General features: G+C 38.9%; 1 protein-coding gene across 1 annotated transcript in view; it reads right to left on the bottom strand.

Moving 5' to 3' along the window:
• The window catches only part of NBEA (neurobeachin), a gene marked incomplete at its 5' end in the record, with an annotated part of 948,936 nt that overhangs the window by 144,199 nt on the left and 782,190 nt on the right, over positions 1 to 22,547 (bottom strand). Inside the window, one exon of the mRNA XM_081083035.1 lies at positions 15,774 to 15,886. Within this exon, the coding sequence (XP_080939161.1) occupies positions 15,774 to 15,886 (113 nt within the window). The remainder of the gene's footprint in view (positions 1 to 15,773; positions 15,887 to 22,547) is intronic.

The following is a 22,547-nucleotide window of genomic DNA, read 5'->3' as shown; positions in this document are numbered from 1 at the left end:
AAGTAAGGGGGTGACCAAGATGTTTACAACATTCTTCTGGGTTTCAATTCTATTCAACTACATGCACCTGAACTCTATCAAGCCTACATCACTCAGGCACATGGGGCCGCATGTTCAGACCATAGGTTCAAGCTTACAACTACAGCTGTTGGCTATAATTGTGCTGGGAGGGCCCTGTCCTCCAAACTGGGACTTGCACATGGCAATGAGAGGACTGTGCCCTCTCATCAGTCCAAGGCTTGAACCTGTCCAAAACACTGTAGCGGCTCCCCACAATAAAGGTTTAATTCTGTTTCTTTGTTACTAATGTTGTGGCCCCACCCCATAACAAAGAAACAATTTCTGGATGATGAGGCCCAGGAATCAGGATTTTAAAAAAATTCCCAGAGGATTCTAATGTGAAGCCAAGGTTGAGAACCACTGCTATAGATAATATTAAAAATATATCTAAACATGCAATTCTTTGTCCAAAAAATGAGCATGTTCAAAAATTAAATGAAGAAAATTTGGATATACTCGATGGAGATTTTCACACATATTTGAGTGATGATTCCATTGATTCCACAGATGATGCTGAAAAGGAAAATTTTCCCATCAAATTTCTTAATAGTATTACTCCTTCGGGAATGCTGTGTCATAAATTAAATTTGAAAGTGGGTGCTATCATCATGCTGTTGAGAAATCTCAATAGTAAATGGGGTCTTTGTAATGGTACCAGATTTATTATCAAAAGATTATGACCTAACATTATTGAAGCTGAGGTATTAACAGGATCTGCAGAGGGAGAGGCTGTTCTGATTCCAAGAATTAATTTGTCCCCATCTGACACTGGACTCCCATTTAAATTGATTCGACGATGGTTTCCCGTGATGCCAGCATTTGTGATGACTATTGATAAATCACAAGGACAAACTCTAGACAGAGTAGGCATATTCCTACCTGAACCCGTTTTTGCACATGGTCAGTTACATGTTGCTTTCTCTCGAGTTTGAAGAGCATGTAATGTTACAGTTAAAATTCTAAGTAGTTCATCACAAGGGAAATTAGTCAAGCACTCTGAAAGTGTTTTCACTCTTAATGTGGTGTACAGGGAGATAGTAGAATAAGTTTAATCACTTTATCAGTCATTGTTTGCATCACTGTTGTTTTTATATCACGATTTTGTTGTTTTCATATCATGTTTTTGTTGTTTTCATATCATGTTTTTGTCGTTTTTATATCATGCCTCTGTTGTTGGTATATTCTTTTGTTACTGTTTATTTATTCATAAATTTATATATTATTTTCATATACACTTTACTAATTTCCTTTCATCTCTCATACTTCTATTACAGAGAAAGGGCAAATAGCAATATTAAAATATCTCTGCTAATTAATTTCATTTTTAAAAAAATATATTTTATTGATTTTTTACAGAGAGGAAGGGAGAGGGATAGAGAGTTAGAAACATCCATGTGATAGAAACATCAATCAGCTGCCTCCTGCACACTTCCCACTGGGGATGTGCCCGCAACCAAGGTACATGCCCTTGACCGGAATTGAACCTGGGACGCTTGAGTCTGCAAACTGATGCTCTATCCACTGAGACAAACCAGTTAGGGCAATTAATTCCCTTTTTATGTGCATGAATTTCATGCACTGGGCTACTAGTGTTTTATATTGTCATAGTCGGCGACTAATATGCTTAGTAGTTTTGTTCATTTTTCATGCTTTGCTGTTAAAACTTAAGTCTTATGTAGATTATAGACAAACATAAATAAAATTAATTTCATTTTAAAAACAATTAATTTAAGATGAGAAATAAAATAACTGTAGAAACTTGCACCAAGTTGCCAAGTTGAACATTCTCCAACTTAACAATGTAAACTCTTTCCTATGATGTATACAAACATTTGGTAGTTTCAAGGGTAGTGTTTCAAGAATATTCACACTCCAGTGCATCCATTTCCATGATCACATTTCAAAGCCTCAAGGCATTATCACTTCCTTTTCTTAAGTAGCATAATAATTGAGGAAATGATTATGCTTATCATCATCTGTCAGTCAACAACTCCTGTGTTAAAAATATTTTTTTCCCACTCAATGAATGTGTGTGTGTGTGTGTGTGTGTGTGTGTGTAATGTCTTATGCTCATGTCAATAAGAACAGGACTTGGCTTTGTCATGAAACTATTTCATTTATCAGAGAGCACAGATGGGGAAATGGGAAAATTCCCTTTACACTTTAATGAGCAAAGGTTGTGCTTCCTATAAAAGTCATATATGCACTGTAACGGAAGAGCAATGTTCATATGAGTATATGTGAATAACTTAAGCACAGTATGTATCAGGTTGTAAGATAGATTTTAGCACAAGGTCACATCTCCATAAGAAATATCTGTGTAGGGGAAAAAACCAAGATGGCATCATAGATAAACACCGGAAATTGCTGCCTCGCACAACCACTTCAAAAATACAACTAAAAGCCGAAACCAGTTTGGCTCAGTGGATAGAGCGTCCGCCTGCGGACTGAAAGGTCCTAGGTTTGATTCCAGTCAAGGGCATGTACATGGGTTGCGGGCACATCTCCAGTAGGAGATGTGCAGGAGGCGGCTGATCGATGTTTCTCTCTCATCGATGTTTCTAACTCTCTATCTCTCTCCCTTCCTCTCTGTAAAAAATCAATAAAATATATTTAAAAAAAATACAACTAAAAGACAAAATGGACATCATCCAGAACCACAGTAAGGCTGGCTGAGTGGAAATTCTACAACTAGAAGGAAAGAGAAAAGCACACTGAGACTCAGAGGAGGTGCGGAAGTAAAGTGCAGAGGTACAGAGGCGCACGCGGAAAGGGCTGGCAACTGAGGACGCAGCGCATGTGGAAAGGGCTGGCAGCTGAGGATGCAGTGCACGTGGAAAGGGCTGGAAACTGAGGACACGGTTGTCTTTTTCAATTGGGAGGGAGTCTCAAGCTACTGATTGCTCTGAACTCCAGTTCTGGGCGAGTATCTGGGGACCCAAACTCATACAGGAGAAACTGGACTGTCTGGCATTGGCCAGAACTCGAGGGCGGCTTTCTCTCAGAGGTACTTGCAGCGATTACTGGGACACTGAGAAGCAGGGCCTCTTTTTTTTTTTAAAATATATTTTATTGATTTTTTACAGAGAGGAAGGGAGAGAGATAGAGAGTTAGAATCATCGATGAGAGAGAAACATCAATCAGCTGCCTCCTGCCCATCTCTTACTGGGGATATGCCCACAACCCATGTACATGCCCTTGACCGGAATCGAACCTGGGACCTTTCAGTCCACAGGCTGACGCTCTATCCACTGAGCCAAACCAGTTTCGGCAGAAGCGGGGCCTCTTAGGGCAGGACTGAGGAGTAGCCATAGCTGTTGATCCCCAGAGAACCCGCCCCACCCAAGCTGTGCACAGAGGCCTTTGCATATGAAAGGCCTGGCCCTTAGCAATCTGAAAATTACCTAACAAACTGCAGCTGAGTGAGAGAAACCCAGAACTTCCAAAAGAAGGCCCAAGTCCCCACAGCAGCTTGCATTGCTTCACAGCTGGGCTCCTACTGGGTAGCCTCAGGCAGAGGCTAAATTAGCACCTCCTTAGAGATCCAAGAGCCAGTGTACAGAGTGGTCAGAGTGGAACCATCCAGATTACAACTCCTCAGATCCATAAGGGACACACTCAGGGGGCAGACTCAGTGAGCACCAAAGCCCTACTGAAGCAAGTCTTGCCCCAGAAGGGTGTCTCCAGCACAGAAGTTCTCCCACTGCAGACACAGCTGATTCTCACAGCCAATTGGCCTGGAGGTCAATTCCTCCCAGTGATACCTACAACAATTAAGGCTTAACTACAACAAGACTGTGCACAAAGACCACAAGGGGTTGCACCAAGAGTGTCCACCTCAGGTAACTGGGGAGGCTGAGCCACTGGGCCCTATAGGACACCTAGCACAGAAAGCCACTCTATCAACACAGGGAAGCATAAAAAATGCAGAGACAAAGAAACAGGTGACAAATGACAGAAATGGAGGAAAGCAAACAACTGTATATAGAGTGCAAAACCACACTTTTAAGATTTTTCAAGAATTCTCTAGAAACTGCCGATAAACTTAGTGAGACCTTCAATAAATCTAGTGAGACCCTTAGGTTATGAAAAAGGACCAACTAGAAATTAAGCATACACTGACTGACATAAAGAATAATATACAGAGTTCCAACAGCAGACTAGAAGATCGCAAGAATCAACTCAAAGATTTGAAATACAAAGAAGCAAAAAACACCCAACCGGAAAAACAAAAAGAAAAAAGAATCCAAAAATATGAAGATCATGTAAGGAGCCTCTGGGACAACTTCAAACGTACCAACATCTGAATTATGGGGGTGCCAGAAGAAGAGAGAGAGCAAGATATTGAAAACCTATTTGAAGAAATAATGACAGAAAACTTCCCCTACCTGGTGAAAGAAATAGACTTACAAGTCCAGGAAGCACAGAGAACCCCAAACAAAAGGAATCCAAAGAGGACCACACTAAGACACATCATAATTAAAATGCCAAGAGCAAAAGACAAAGAAAGAATCTTAAAAGCAGCAAGAGAAAGAAAGTCAGTTACCTACAAGGGAGTACCCATACGACTGTCAGCTGATTTCTCAACAGAAAGTATGCAGGCCAGAAGGGAGTGGCAAGAAATATTCAAAGTGATGAATGCCAAGAACCTACAACCAAGATTATTTTAACCAGCAAAGCTATCATTCAGAATTGAAGGTTAGATAAAGAGCTTCACAGATAAGAAAAAGCTAAAGGAGTTCATCACCACCAAACCAGTATTATATGAAATGCTGAAAGGTATCCTTTAAGAAGAGGAAGAAGAAGAAAAAGGTAAAGATACAAATTATGAACAACAAATACACATCTATCAACAAGTCAATCTAAAAATCAAGTGAATAAATAATCTGGTGAACAGAATAAACTGGTGAATAAAATAGAATGAGGGGCATAGAAAGGGAGTGTACTGACTATTCTCAGGGGGGAAAGGAATGTGGAGGGTGCGGGAAGAGACTGGACAAAAATTGTACACCTATGGATGAGGAAGTGTGGGGGTAAAGGCAGAGGGGGGGTGGGAACTGAGTGGAGGGGAGCTATGAGGGGAAAAAAGAGGAACAACTGTAATAACCTGAACAATAAAGATTTAATATCTGTGTAAATGAGGGGGAAAATTTTTATACTCACTGTTGGTTGAATATTAAAAAGATAAGTCAATGGCAGATTATTTCATTTGCTGCCTCTATTATGTCAAACAAAAATCATAACCTCTAACTGTGAATGTAATAAATAAAATTTGAAACTGTGAAATCTAATCAAATGATGGGGTCAAATAAATTTTACTGATAAAGACCTTTCATACTCCTGTGCTATTTAACTGTTCAATATAATGGGCTAAGAAAAGAGTAAAAATAATATAAAAATAAAATATTTCAGCCTAAATAAATGTGTATTTTAAGTTTTAATAAGCATTTAATTTAACTTCTGTATTTTGATGTTTATGATTTTGATAATTTGACTAGAGGCCCAGAGCATGACATTCATGTACTTGGTGGGTGGGGAGGGCTCAGCCCAGCCTGGGCTCTTTTGCAGTCCAGGAGCCTTCAGGCAATGTCTGACTGATGATTTAGGGAACAGGCCTAAGCCGCAGTTGGACATCATTAGCACTGCTGCAGAGGCAGGCTGCTGCTCCTTGCCAGCAATCAGCCCTGCTTGTGGCTGAGCAGTACTCCCCCTGTGGGAGCACACTGACCACCAGGTCGCAATTCCTGCGTTGAGTGTCTGCCCCCTGGTGGTCAGTGTGCATCATAGTGAGCAGTCAGGTCATTCTGCTGTTCAGTTGATTTGCATATTACCCTTTTATTATATAGGATAATTTAAAGAGATAAAAAGTATTTATTACATGATAAATAATTTTATATTTATTAAAAGCTATTGCTTTGCATTTTATTAGAACAAAATTAAATAAAATAATCTCTTACTAGATTTTTAAAATCATACTAAAGACAGTGAACCCTCAGCTGACAAATATGGAACTTTGCTTTGTAGCTACCAAGAATTGAATGCCACTTGTGTGTCCAGCATTACACTGGGTTTCTTACCTACATTTAGTGTTTTTCATTCTTTCAACCACCCTATCATGTATATACTATTGTGTTCATTTTAAAGAAGAGGAAATGACTTCAAAGAGCTTAAGAAGCATGCCTAAGACTGTACAGTATATGTCAGAGCTGCATTTGAACAAAGCCCACATTCTTTGCATGTTTATTTACAGCTTCTCAATTTTTTTCTAAATCTCAATTTTAATACTGATATAAAGAAAACTAAAAAGGTTTTATAATTCCAGAATTAACCTTTTGTAGCATCCAGTAAAGAGAATAGGAACCTGAGGGATTCAACTTCTTGTGTAAATGGGACCTTAGTGCCATAGAACTGTCTGTATTATGAACTTTGGCAAGAGCAAGAAAGCCACCTCCAGGTCATATCATTATCCTACCCATATCATCAAAGCTCCAGCAAAACTGTATCGGGTGCAGATATTGTTTTTATTTACTATGTTTTCCTTCTTGTCTGCACAATCTTATAAAACTATTGTTATTTTTCTAATATGCTTTTGTTAAATATTCAATGCTGCTTAAAAATGAAATATACAAGTCAAAACCAGGAAGACAAACAACTAAATTTAAAATGGGCAAAGGGCCCTAACCGGTTTGGCTCAATGGATAGAACGTTGGCCTGCAGACTAAAAGGTCCCAGGTTCGATTCCGGTCAAGGGCATGTACCTTGGTTGCGGGCACATCCCCAGTGGGGAGTGTGCAGGAGGCAGCTGATCGATGTTTCTCTCTCATTGATGTTTCTAACTCTCTATACCTCTCCCTTCCTCTCTGTAAAAAATCAATAAAATATATTTAAAAAATAAATTTAAAAAAATGGGCAAAGGACCTGAATAGACACTTCTCCAAAGAGGATATGCAGATGGCCAATAGGCATATGAAAAGATGATCACATCACTAATCATCAGAGAGATGCAAATTAAAACTACAATGAGATATCATCTCACACCTGCCAGAATGGCTACCATCAATAAATCCAAAAATGGCAAGTGTTGGCGAGAATGTGGGAATGGAGATTGGTGCAGCCACTGTGGAAAACAGGATGAAGTTTAATAGACACTTCTCCAAAGTGGACATACAGAAGGCCAAAAAGCATAAGAAAAAATGCTCAAAGTCATTAATCATCTGAGAAATTCAAAACAAAATGACAATGAGGTAACACCTCACACCTGTTAGAATGGCTATCATCAACAAATGACAAGTGTTGGTGAGGATGTAGAGAAAAGGGAACCCTCATACACTGCTGGTGTGAATGCAAACTGGTACAGCCTCTGTGGAAGACATTTTGGAGTTTCCTCAAAAAATTAAAAATGGAACTACCATTTGACCCAGTGATTACAAGTCTAGGAATATATCCCAAGAATTCAGAAACACTCATCAGAAAGAATACTTGCAACTCTATGTTCATGTAAGGGCAATTTACAATAGCTAAGATTTGGAAACAGCCTAAGTGCCCATCAATCAAATTAATGGATTAAAAAAACTGTGGTACATCTATACAAAGGAATACTATGCAGCTGTAAAAAAAAAAAAAGAAAGAACTCTTACCATTTGCAACAGCATGGATGGACCTAGAGAGCATTATGCTAAGCAATAACCCAGTTAGAGAAAGATCAGTATCACATGATCTCACTCATATGTGGAATCTAATGAACAACATAAAATGATGAACAAAAATAGACCCAGAGACATAGAATCACCAAATCAACTGTCAAACCTCAGAGGGAAGGCAGGGGAAGATGGGGGTCAGGGGGAGAGATGAACCAGTGACACAGACAATAGGGTGGTGAAGGCCTGGGAGGGGAGGGGGTAGGGCAAAGGGGTAAAAAGGGGGACATATGTAATACTTTCAACAAAAAGATTTTATATATATATATATATATATTTCAAGACTTAAAAAAAAGAAAACAGTATGGAGTTTCCTCAAAAAGTTAAAAATGGAATTTCCTTTTGACCCAGCAATCCCACTTCTGGGAATATATACAAAGATGCCTGAAATACTAATATGAAAGAATATATGCACCCCTATGTTCATTGCAGCATTATTTACAATAGCTAATATCTGGAAACAGCCCAAGTGCCCATCAGTAGATGAGTGGATAAAAAAGTTGTGATACATTTACACAATGAAATACTATGAAGCCATAAAAAAGAAGGAAATCTTACCTTCAGCATGGATGGACCTGGAGATTGTTATGCTACATGAAATATGCCAGACAGAGAAAGACAAATACTATATGATCTCACTTATATGTGGAATCTAACGAACAAAATAAACTGGTGAATAAAATAGAAACAGAGGCATGGATACATGAACAGACTGACAGTTGTCAGAGGGGTGTGGGGATGGGGATCTGGATGAAAGAAGGGGTTTGGGGTTAATGATGCAGAGTGTAGATTAAATTATGTTTTATTGCATTGTACATTTGAAACCTGTACGGTTTTGTGAACCAATGTCACCAAATAAATTCAATAATAAAAAAGTAAAAATAAATACAAAATTTTAAAAATAAAATAGACAACCATTATTTTATCAATATGGTCAGAATGTTTTTGGGAAAGTATACAATTTATGCATTTAAAATATATACATCAGTATAGGAAGAAATATAACCAGGTGTACCTAGATGTTTAAAACCCTTATGCACCCCTCTCATTTGCCTCTTATAAGAAACTATCCAGGCTTACTTAAGAGATAGGTCCTTCATGTGTACTGAGGGCAGATCCAGGTTTGGTAATACTCAAGCAATTTGTAAGAGAGGGCTCTTTCAGAAAATGAACATAACACTAAGAACATAAAATTAGGAGCAGGGTATAAGAAGCCCATGGAATTTGAGGGACTTTGAAGCTTAAGCTTCATTAGCTTAATGGTAAATTTATCTCTGACTCCATTTAATGTTCATCCTAAATAATAAAAGCCTAATAAGCTAAGTGTCCAGTTGTCTGGTCTGCTGTTCAACCAATCAAAGCACAATATGCTAATGATATGCTAAGGCCGCTAAACTGCTCGCTATGATGTGCACTGACCACCAGGGAGAAGATGCTCTGACTGGTAGGTTAGCTTGCTGGGGTTCAGCTGATCTGGAGTGAACAAGATGGGACACACCTTGGAGCCCTCCCGTGGTCCCTCCGTGGCTGGATAACCTCCCACGTCCCTTCCCAGCCCCGATCATGCACCAGCAGGGTCCCTTGGCCTGGCCTGTGCACTTTTGCAATCTGGGACCCCTTGGGGGATGTCAGAGAACCAGTTTCAGCCTGATCCCACAGGCCAGGCCGAGGGACCCCACTGGTGCACGAATTCTTGCACCGGGCCTCTAGTATATGATAATTGTATGTATACAATAAGCAACCTACTGCCTATTGTTTTTCCCCCCTCATAACCAGTGAATATTCCTTGAGACTCAGGGCTATACTTTAAAGTCCTCCTAGAACTGCCTTACAAAGTTCTTTTTATGTAGTAACCATGTGTATATAAATCTAAAATTTATTTGCTACTCTCTAGATTATAGAAATCATAAAGATAAACTCTCACTCAGATACATTGTATTTGACACTGTATAATAGAGAGTTTGCTGATTACCAAGCCAACTTCCTTTAGGAAACAGGACTCCAATTTTCTCTGGTCAACTTTCACCCCAACATTCTTAGACAGGGTCTCCTGTGACCCTGACTCTTCCTCTAGCTCTAACCATGGGAAATGATTGGCTTATCTCATTTCCAAATAACATATTCTATCCCTCTTATATAGCACCAATGACACATGAGGCACATATGCTCGAATTTCTTGGAAAGAAAAGTTTATTCTGTCTTCCATGACATCTACTTGGTACAATGCACTCTCTTCCTTTGGGTAGTGTGATATGAGGTCTGAAACTTTTGCAGCTATTTTGCTAATAAAGGGAGTGCTGGTGGTCATCTGACACAAGGTGAGTGTGAAGTGGACAGGGGGGAAGGCAGGGCAGAGCAGTGAAAAAACCAGGTCCTAGGTGGCACTGTATGCATCAATGGAGAAAAACTTGCTGAAAACTAAATCTCCCTCTAAAACTTTCAGTTATAAGAACCAATAAAAACCAATAACATTGATGGATTGTTCAAGCTAATTTAAGCTGGACTGTCTCAAGCTTTTATCTTAACAGATACAACAAAAAATGTCATGAATCCAGTATTATGTGAAGTATCCTAATACATAAAAACCCAGGGCCCATAACATCCAAATCAACCGAAGGCTCAACCGATGGGAAGTCAGTCCTGCAGTCAGTGGTGGGTTGCTGGGGCGACCCAGCACTGACTGACGCCACTGTGGGCACCCCGACCCAGCACTGGCAACCGAGGGGACTGTGGATCAAGTCGGAAGAGAGGCCTGGAGAGAGAAGCAGGGTCTGATCCATAGCCTTCATGGCAGCTGTTGATCAGCACTTGCCTCTCTCTCTCCGGGCCTGACCAGCAGCTGTGCCTCTATTTCTCTCAGGCCTCCACTGGAGCTGCTGATCAGCCCTGCCTCTCTGATCAGGCCCATTGATAGTCCTGTAGACACTGACTGGCATAGAAACCGACCAATCAGAACCAAACCTGGGTGAAGTGCGAGGAGCCAATGGCTGCCTAGGAGGCAGAGCTTTTGACACTGACTGGCATAGAAACTGACCAATCAGAACCTAATCTGGGTGAAGTGAGAGGAGCCAATGGCTGCCTAGGAGGTGGAGCTTTTGACGCTGACTGGCATAGAAACTGACCAATCAGAACCTAATCTGGGTGAACTGCAAAGGCAGAACCTAAGGTGGGAGTTGAGGAGGGGTTTTAAGGGCAACAGCTGTTTGGTGTAAAGTGTAAGAAAGCCAGTTCAATTTTTTAATGACCAGTTTGGCAGTATAGTGCATATGGCTGTCTATCATACATATGGGATTATGTATTTTTGTCTGCCAAGAGCATCTCCTCCTGCTGAAAAAGGCTTCCCCTCCCCCCACATTTAAACAATTCTATCCTATATAATCTATCTATACTACTAAAAGGGTAATATGTTAATTAGACCGGGTCAACCGGCCATCTTCCAGATGTTCGATTTCCTTCCGGACAAAGCCATGGTGGTGGGGGCTGAGGCAGAGGTCATTAGGGGTAATCAGGCTGGCAGGGGAAGGCAGTTGGGGGCAAGATTAGGCTGGAAGGGGAGGGCAGTTGGGGGTGATCAGGAAGGCAGGCAAAGAGGTTAGGGGCAATCAGGCAGACAGGCAGAGGCAGTTAGGGGTGATAAGGCAGTCAGGTGAGCGGTTAGCAGCCAGCGGTCCCAGATCGGGACCCAAAGGATTGGGCCTAAACTGGCGGTCAGACATCCCCCAAGGGTCCCTGATTGGAGAGGGTGCAGACTGGGCTGAGGGAACCCCCTGCCCCATGCACAAATTTTGTGCACCGGGCCACTAGTAAAGAAAGAAAAGAACATTTCAATTTTCTTTAGGATTGTTTATTTCATAGCATCTTAATTTATTTTACGCAGTAAAAGATATAAAATGTATTTATTATTTACTGAAACAAATTCTATAATTATTGTCTGCTAGGAATTATTACTTGGATCCCAATCTTTGTTCAGACACAACTTATTTTGTTGTTAGAGATCTTTTAGAATGTTCCTGGTTTGTAATATCATTCAAATATTTCAATTCTTCCTTGATCTTTTAAAGAGTAATAAACTCTACTAAAATTTTCATTTGTAGTATTAATTATAACAACAAGAATTTCATGTGCTTCTTAGTGGTCATCTCTACACTTAAATAATATTGCATTGCTAGTAGTTTTTCCTTCTAATTATATTATTATACTTCAAATGTCATTTTCCCACTAGACATATTTTCTTACATTAAACTCTTCTTTATTAATGATTTTCATACAGGGTAGTCTTGGGTTTTTAGTCCATTTGTAAGAAGTTCCTATTAAGAAATTCAATGAAGCATGGGGACAATGCAAGAGTAATTTATTAACATATCAAGAGGCTTTAATTTGCTAACATTTTCCTATCATGTTAGTCTGACAGAATATAAAGAACAAATTGCTAGAGCATGAAACAGTAGAATTGGAAGAAAAAACTATCGATTAAGAGCTCATGGGTTCAAATGTTCACAACATGAAAAAGTCTATGTTTGCACCAACATACAGTTAGTGTTCACGTTGCCGAATTTATTTAGGCTCAGTCTGTTCACCTCTTCTACCTACCTAACACTATATAAAAATAGGAGAGCACATGCAAGTCACAAAGGAAAAAGTTATGCCATAAGGAATATAGATGGAACAGATAAGCTTTAAAAATTGAGCAATGTTTATATATTCCAGTTACTATAGAAACAGTTACTTCCTCATTTAGTGTATGTCATGTTTTCTACACAGACTAAAAATCTATAATTATTAGCAAACATTTTATCATAAATCTTCTATAATCCATTTTAGCCATAATAAAGGCCATATTTTCTTTGGTTAGGAGAAGGTTTCAAGAACATTTGAGTCCAACATCTTAAGAGTAGTTGAACATGCACTCTCTCCTTTGGTACAGTCCCCTTTATACTTATTGTCATACATGCTGCCTCACAGACTTCTGGTCACTATCTGAGTTTTCATCTTAGCTTTGGACTGGACTCTTTCCAGGAAGGCTGCAACTATGTCTATTTTATTAATTCTTGTACTCCCTTCCACCTAGTACAATACTTGACATATATTGAATGTATGGCAAATATTTGTTGACTGAATTACTGAAAGAATAAATAAATAAATGGAGGAAAGAAAGACACCTTGGTTTATAAGTTTCCTTTCACCATAATATCCAAGTTGATTTCAATGAGACAGGATCTCCTTTCCTACTGTAAAAATAATCTAAAGTAGCCATAGTAGTAGACTGCTTATAAGGTTTTAATGTATCATGCTACTTGGGAGCCTACCTTTAAATTTTTATTATATGTATATTTTATAATATCTATTACATAATGGTTATTCAATTAATGTGAAATAAAACACATGCATATAAAATTTTGTTTAAAGAACTAGTTTAACAGTTTTCATCCTGATATTGATGAGTTAGTTTTGTTTTATACCCAAAGTTATACCTCAAACTTGGCAAGTCATGTCAAAAATCCTTACCATTCAAACATTCTAATTCTAATAAGAAAATACCAGCATACATTTATCACCATTATTTGAAAGAACTCAAAGTATATGTCTTATATCAATGATTTATTACATTATCTTCATAATACTATTGTATTAATTAATGCTGTGCCAGGCACTATTCTAAGTTCCTTGTACTTATTAACCACTAAATCCTCACAGCAACTCTATTATTATTGTCTCCATTATACCGGTAAAGAAACTGATTTGTCTAAGGACCCAGATTTGAATGCACTCTAGCTCCATTGTTCTTGTTCCTAGCCGCTTTAGAGTGCCTCTCATATAGTTCTCTCTATATAATATGGTACCTAATTATTTAACTTTGCAGATAATGATTTTATTCAGATAATGTATAACTAGATTTGCTCCTGGAGGAAAGGCCCCATGAATTACAATGTGTCTATCTACACAAGTCTGATTAATTATCTGCATGTGATTTTTGTTCAGTTCAATTACATTGGAAACATTACTATATTTACAGCCAAACTGGAATTCAATTGCTAGCATTATTTTTTTACCACCCTGTGATTCTCAGTAAGATGGTGGCTAACTGATCTCTTAGGTCCATTTAGTACCTATAATATCATAACTGAAATTAGCAATGATCTAGCAACTAATATTTGATAGAAATTTCACACATAATGAAAGAACAGGAGAGTGAATGACATAAGAATGTGCAAAAATTAGTATGCTGGCTTCAAAAATAGGCTAAGAAATATTCCATGTGTAATAATAATAGCTAATATTCATAAAGTGCCTCTATATCCCAAGTATTACTTTCTTTAAATGTACACATTATTTGATCTTTATAACTATACTAGAGGCCTGTTGCATGAATTCGTGCACCAGTGGCCGAAACCAGCTCTCCGACATCTTCCAAGGGGCCCTGGATTGTGAGAGGGTGCAGGCCAGGTCCAGGGACCCCACTGCATGATCAGGGCTAGGGAAGGATGTGGGAAGCTGGCCAGCTGAGGAGGGACCATGGAAGGGCTCCAGGGCATGTCCAGCCCGACTCACTCAGTCTGGATCAGTCGGACCCCAGCAGCAAGCTAACCTACCAGTCAGAATGTCTGCCCCCTGGTGGTCAGTGCACATCATAGCGACTGGTTGACCAGTGAACTGTATGCCCCTGGCGGTCAGTGAACGTCATAGCAATAGGTTTAGGGGCCTTATCATATCATTAGCATATTACTCTTTGATTGGTTGAATGGATAACTGGACAACCAGACACTTAGCATATTAGGGTCTTATTATATAAGATGAGGGAGGATAGTATTATTATTCTTATAATACAAATGGGGAAACTGGAGCTAAGGGAAAGTGCTTTTAATTCACATATCCAGTAAGAGTAAGTAGTGGAACACAGAATTTCAACTTAGGTAAGTCTAGTTTTCAAAGGCAAGAAAAGGGGAAAGAGAAGGTGTGCTAAGTTAAAAACCATCTATGGCAGGGGTCCTCAAACTTTTTAAACAGGGGGCCAGTTCACTGTCCCTCAGACCGTTGGAGGGCCAGACTATAGTTTAAAAAAAAACTATGAACAAATTCCTATGCACACTGCACATATCTTATTTTGAAGTAAAAAAACAAAACAGGAACAAATACAATATTTGTACTTGTATGTGGCCTGCGGGCTGTAGTTTGAGGACCCCTGATCTATGGGATTAATTTTACATTGGTTGCAATGCATATTTCCCTGTCTCACAGGGCTTATGCTCCCCTTTTCCATAAGCTCCTCAAACCTCCCCCCACCAAACCCAAATATAAATACATTAGTCTTTTAACCCACTGTGGAATACTAAACCTGACAACCAAGATGATAGAAAAAAGAGATATTCAGAGTGGATGGGTGGAAGCTTAATGTAGCCCTGAAATTATCTTAGTCTATAGAGAAGCTTTTGGGGCTTAGTTCCTAGTTCTTCACTATATTTCAGAGAGTTTAGTATCCTGATTAAGTTTCCTTTGGACAAATGAGTTGAACTAACCAAAAATTAGCTTTTCATTCATATCCGCCATTATATATTTTTTTTCTTCCCAGTTTTGGGGCTAAATCCTACCAGACCCTTGATAAATTGTTGTAACCAACTTCTTTTCACTATTAAGCTCCCCTACAGTGTTTGTATATGTGTGTGTATTATGGTCAAGATAACATGTCTTATCACCTAAGAAATGTTTCATAGAAATGAGTTGCTATTATATTTTGTACTAATTTTAGGTTTCTTGTCTTAACCCTTAAACCTAGGATATTTGAGCAACCTCTCCCTACTTCGTTCTTTCTCAAATATCCATTTCATTATGCTAGTACTAATTTATCTTCTTGTGGCTTAATACTTATGCTAAGAATTGATGAGATTTAGATACTGACTACAAAAGAAGACAACCAGGTTTACATTCTTACAAACATTAACTGAATAGATATAATCGGTAGAAATGTTTGTAGAATATAACCTTATGAAGAAAATGGACTTCTATCTATTTAAAATTTACCTTTGATAGATCCCTGAAGTTTCCTGGAAGAGTCAAGTCCAATTCTTCTGATTCATAGTTTGTTAAGACCCATGGAAACACAGGGTATTGATTCAGATCATTATATGTCCGCCCTATAAAAGAAAAAGAGAAATGATAATCTTTATACATCAATTGATTATGAAATTGTTCCTGTTCTTATAATAGGTAACTATTGAATTTCAGAAGAAAAGTAACTCTTTTGCTTATTGAACTATGTTTTTGTTTAATCCAAAGCACTCATAACAATGTGTTTCAAGTGAATTCACTCAATGATAATTAATGAATAACTATAATTACTTTTTTGTAATATAATATTCTATAGAGACTCTTTGTCATAATTGATTTCTTTTCTTCCTGGGATATACAGCATTTCTCAGCTCCCTTTACAAGTAGCTATGGCCATGGGAATTAGTACTAATCAGCAAATGGTGAGCAGAAGTGACATGTGCCACAACCAGGCTTGTCCCACTGCAACTTCCATGTGGGCACTCCATGGTCCATCTCTCCTCTGCTGACTGTGATAAAGATAATATTGCCACATTGGAAATAGAGCCTTCTTGGGTAGGGATGCTAAAAGTGATCACGGAGGAGGTCACTCTGCTGACCTGCCCACCTGCAGATTGGGTTGGTATTCTACTATGATGAATATATATCTAGAAATTACATTGTCAGTATAGAGAATACTATATTGAGCTTATATCAAGAATCAATGTAGATATACAGATCATGTATCATAGAAATGTACACTTGAAACCTATATAATCTTATTAACCAATGTCACCCAATGAACTTTATAAAAAAAGAATCAGAGTAGTGAATTTGCAAAAGCACTTTAAAGCCAGTCTGGAAAAGTACAGAGGCAGATGTCATGTCCTTTTTTTCACTCCTTTACATTCATGACATTTTTTGGGGGGGAGGGGGAGTATTATATTGTTTCATTTTAGTGAAGTACTACTGAATCTTAGATTGAATTTGCTGTTTTATTGTTGTGATTTTTTTAATAGATAACAAGTATTTCAGGTAATATACTGAAGTATAGTGGGGATGTAGAAAGTTTAGGGAGGGCATAGAACTTACTGGCTCACCCTCATAAACTGGTACTGAAATAACACATAATCAGATGAAATGAAGTGAACTGCTATTTTTTTTAAAAAAGGGTCCAGTGAAAACTTTTATTGGGTAAGATTACATTTTGTAAAAGTATATTACGATCTGATCATGGGCAGCTTTCTAAATTTCCATTCAAATTCATACTAAATAGCTACTTCCCTAGTATTTAGTGATATGAATTTCATCTAGTATGCCTTGTTGCACACACTACATATAGCGCAACAGTAACATAGATATGCAGATACTATCTTGTTCATTATCAAGTATTGAGAGTAAATGATACCCACTCTTATAACAATTGTAAATGTGACTGTAAAACAGGAAAAACAAGTCATAATCTGAGGAAGAACTAAATGTGCTATTATAAACATCAAATCAAATTATATCATTTATTTAGTAAACATTTATTGAGTGACATTTTATTTTCAACAATAATAGTAGAAGGTTTGTTGAAAACTATTACACACGGAATATTTTTTAGGCTATTTTTGAAGCCTGCATACTAATAAATGTTTATTATATGAATCCGAATTTTACAATAAGACTACATATTGTTTTAAATATGTAAATTGATATAGGTGTGTACTATATGTGTAGGTAATTGATAGAAAGTAGAGTGTTGTTTCCACTTTGCATCTTCTAGAATGAGGTGAGAGTAAGTTAGGGTTTCCCCTTTGTTCTCCAACCACAGCACTCATGCAGACGTGTGTTAGAGCTAATGAGCATCACTGCTAATTTGTCTGCCTCTCCACTAGTCTGTAAACTCAAGAATGTATAGTCTGGGGTTCTCTCTCTCAATCTCTCTCTCTCTCTTTCTCTCTCTCTCTTGTGTGTTTAAATAAATCTGTGTATTGCCATATACTGTTTATCCAATACATATTTATTAAAGGAATGAATACATATGTGATAAAAATGAGCCAAATTTTAACAAATGAACAAGCATAAGCCAAGTGGAAAATCATAGGACAGACTCTTTGGAGAATGAGGACTGTGAAGGCATAGATGTCTGTGACAGAGAATGACACTGTGAATGTGCACGTTAAGCTGGAAGAAAATATCTGCAGCTAGATAGCTCAGCCAATGGATACCTGCTCTGTTTCTGTCTATTGTGAAGAATAATATTAATGAAAATACATAAGAATTTGGAACCTTTATTAAAGTCTTTTGTACATGAAAATGGTCTGCTAAAACTATCACTGTAAAACACAAAATGTAAAATTCTATCATTTTAAATTTTTACTGATAGTTCATATATATGGTAACCTAGGACACCTTATTACTCTCACTACTTTTTTCTACACATGCATATATACAGAGAATCTATATTGACTAGCAGAGATGTTTCTGGATTCTAACTGGGCCCATGGCATTTTTAGTGCTCCATCATATTCTGAGTTATCATTCTACTTAAAAATCTGTAGAATTTAATGAAAAATAGGTTTTCCAGTATATAAGTATATTTTTATAGAATAATGGTGATATTATTTATATAACATATATCTATATAACTTATATAAATAAATATCTAAAAATTAGATATTTTAAATCATTTTTAAATCATTTTTAAATTTTCTGATGAAGTTTTATAACTTATATACTAAGGAAAAAAACTGTCAAAATCCTATATAATAAAGAGGTAATATGCAAATTGACCATCACTCCAACACACAAGATGGCCACCCCCATGTGGACACAAGAAGGTCGGCAGGGGAGGGCAGTTATGGGCGATCAGGCCAGCAAGGGAGGGCAGTTGGGTCCGACCAGGCCAGCAAGGGAGGGCAGTTGGGGGCAACAGGCCAGCAGAGGATCAGTTAGGCGTCGATCAGGCTGGCAGGGGAGTGGTTAGGGGGTGATCAGGCTGGCAGGCAGGTGAGTGGCTGGAAGCCAGCAGTCCTGGATTGCGAGAGGGATGTCCAACTGCCTGTTTAGGTCCGATCCCACTGGGCCTAAACAGGCAGTTGGACATCCCTCAAGGAGTCCCAGATTGGAGAGGGTGCAGGCTGGGCTGAGGGACACACACCCTGCCCCATGCACGAATTTCATGCACCAGGCCTCTAGTGAAATAAATAAAAGCCAAATTACATTAACTCACTACTTAAATGTATCATATAAATACAAATAGCATAAAAATAGAGACCATATTTGAAAACACTAGTCTTTTAATAGAGATAATTTTCTAATAAAGAACAAGCTATCATGTTATTTTTGTAAAAAATACAATGAAAAGAAAGCATCATCTTTAAAATGTAACACAAATTAATCAATGGCAGTCACAGCTTATGGCAATTCACCTCTTCTATATTGTTGGCAATTCACTTTTAAAAAAAATATATTTTTATTGACTTCAGAGAGGAAAGGAGAGGGTGAGAGAGATAGAAACATCAATGATGAAAGAGAATCATTGATCAGCTGCCTCCTGCATGCACCTGACTGGGGATTGAGCCTGCAACTGGGGCATGTGCTCTTGACTAGAATCAAACCTAAGACCCTTCAGTCCACAAGCCAATGTTCCATCCACCGAACCAAACCTGCTAGAGTGGCAATTCACTTTTATTTCATTTTATTTTTAATATATATTTTTATTGACTTCAGAGAGGAAAAGAGAGGGAGAGAGAGATAGAAACATCAATGATGAGAGAGAACCATTGATCAGCTGCCACCTGCACATCCCCTACTAGGGATCGAGCCTGCAACCTAGGCATGTCCCCTTGACCGGAATCGAATCTGGGATCCTTCAGTCCGCAGGCCAACGCTCTATCCACTGAGCAAAACCAGCTGGGCTGGAAATTCACTTTTAATACTAGTTAGAAGGTTTGCAGAAAACAAATGCTAAGGAAAATTTAGTAATTTTTAAATTACTAAAGCTTATAGCACACTTTAAATTCTAATAAGTACAATAAACTTTATAAATAGACTAGAGGCCCAGTGCATGGATTTGTGCACTGGTGGGGTCCCTTGGCTTGGCCTGTGGGGATCGGGCCAAAACTGGCACTCTGACATCCCCCAAGGGGTCCCAGATTGTGAGAGGGTGGTTCTTTGGTGACGCACCTCAAAGTTGAGCTCCCTCCTCTCTGGTTCTGAGTGTGTCACCTGAGAACTGCAGCTGCCAAGTCACCGCAGCTCAGCAGCTTCTGCATTGAGCGTCTGTCCCCTGGTGGTCAGTGCGCATCATAGCTACCAATCAGAACGTCTGGCCCTAGTGGTCATTGCATATCATAGCTACTGGCCAGTCAGCCGGTTGGCTGGTCAGCCAGTTGCTTAGGCTTTTATATATATAAACAGAATTGCATTAAATAAAAATCTATCTAATAAAGAGCCAGGGTCATAAAGACCGAAGGCTTGACCAGAGCGGAAGTCAGTGCTGGGTTGCCATGGCGATCCAGCACTGACTGCTGCCCCTGTGGGCACCCCAACCCAGAACTGACTGCCTAGGGGCTTACAGATCAGGCCCAGAGAGAGGCCTGCAGAGAGAGAGGCAGGGTCTGATCCGAAGCCTCTGTGGCAGCCATTGATCAAAACTTGCCTCTCTTTTTCTCCCGGCCTGGCCAACAGCCGCGCCTCCATTTCTCTCTAGGCCTCCACTGGGGCTGCTGATCAACCCACCTTTCTGATCAGGCCCCATTGATAGGCCCAGAGATGCTGACAGGCATAGAAACTGACTAATCAGATCAGAACCAAATCTGGGTCAACTGTGAGGAGCCAATGGCTGCCTAGGAGGCAGAGCTTTTGACGCTGACTGGCGTAGAAACTGACCAATCAGAACCAAATTGGCCAGCAGAGGGCAGTTGGGGGTGAGATCAGGCCTGCAGGGGAGGGCAGTTAGGGGTGATCAGGAAGGCAGAGGCAGTTAGGGGAAATCAGGCTGTCAGGGAAGGGCAGTTGGGGGCGAGATCAGACCGGCAGGGGAGGGCAGTTAGGGGTGATCAGGCAGGCAGAGGCAGTTAGGGGCGATCAGGCCAGCAGGGGAGAGCAGTTAGTGGCAAGATCAGGCCAGCAGGGGAGGGCAGTTGGGGGTGAGATATGGCTGGCAAGGGATGGCAGTTAGGGGCAATCAGGCAGGCAGGCAGGGAGGTTAGTGGTGATCAGGCAAGCAGGCAGAGGCAGTTAGGGGTGATCAGGCAGGCATAGGCAGTTAGGGGTGATCAGGCAGGCAGGCAGAGAGGTGAGGCGTAATCAGGCAGGCAGGCAGGTGAGTGGTTAGGAGCCAGCGGTGAGAGGGTTGTCCAACCGCCAGTTTAGGCTCGATCCCACAATGATCGGGCCTAAACTGGAGGTCGGACATCCCCCGAGGGGTCTCCAATTGGAGTGGGTGCAGGCTGGGCTGAGGGAACACCTCCCCCCCTGAATTTCATGCACTAGGCCTGTAGTTTCCACATAAAAACCTTACAACATGAGCAGTCAATATATATTTTTTATTTGAATTAAAAATACACTATGTATTTAAAAAGGACATGGGTGCAAAAAATAATTAAATGGTACTTTGGGATTTTGCATTCATAAGTTTCAGCCATAAATTAGTGTTAATACTTTAATTACTTTACTGAACACCTTTGTGAAATTAAAAAACAAATACAGTTCACTAAGTTAACAAAAAATGAAGGATTTCCAAAGTAATACCTGTCAGGTTCTGGCATTTCTAGTAACTTATTTATCAGTTGTTCTGTTTTTAATTTTTTAGAATACTTGAAATTTAGTAAATAACTTTGTGCTGTAATTAATAGGATTCTTTCCTTTTACAGCAGTAGTAAGTGTGTAGATATTTTTAACTAGCTATGCTTTTAAGGATTTATAGTGATGATGAATATTAAATACTGCAAATCTATGACACTAATCTACTCCAACAATAATTGTGAAGCACAGTAAATGAGATCTCAGAAATACTGGATATGTTTCTTCACTTAAAAAAAACTTTTTAATTAAACCATCCAATTTAATGTTTTTATATGGCACTTTAGTTTTGAAGGCAAAGTGATCTAGAGACAGCTGACAAAGAAATTATAACTGCAATTCCTTGGTGAAAATGTTAATGACAGCAAAATATTGTTTAATTAGATGACTGCAGCATCTGGATTAACACTCTTTAAGAGTGATGCTCCTGTGCTTGTCTGCTTCTTCACACTTTACAGACATTTTGTCATCTCTAGGTCATTAGGAAAGAATTTTTAATGATTTTTCTAGAAGCAAGCAGTTCAAGTTACATCTAATTAGATGACAATAATAAGCCCAACACATGCAGTAGCTAAATATATACATAATTAACCAGGGAGGGCTTGTACATCACAGAGTAAAAAAGTGTAAAATGCTAAACAAGAGAAAAAGGTAGGGGTTGGAAAGTTGTGCTGAATTCATTAGCTGATCATATAAAAAATAGTTCAAAAACCTTAAAAAATTATCTCAAACTTAATGAGATCATTTACATGAAGCTATATTAGCAACCACTATGCTATTTTTTTAATGCAAGTATGTCAAATTTTAACATCCTGTCCATAGTATTACTTAATAAAGTATAAAATGAGGCATAGGCTGTACCTTTCAAAACACAATGAACAGAAATGAGGTCAACTCTAGGAATTTGAGGTTGGAACCACATTTTTAGTCAAACTCTAGGAATCACTAAAATTCATTTACATAATTTCCCAAAAC

The sequence above is a fragment of the Myotis nattereri genome (genome assembly GCF_964212035.1).
Source record: "Myotis nattereri genome assembly, chromosome: 2".
Taxonomy (NCBI): domain Eukaryota; kingdom Metazoa; phylum Chordata; class Mammalia; order Chiroptera; family Vespertilionidae; genus Myotis; species Myotis nattereri.
The sequence above is the reverse complement of the archived record's forward strand: the minus strand, read 5'-3'. Positions and strand labels throughout refer to the sequence as shown.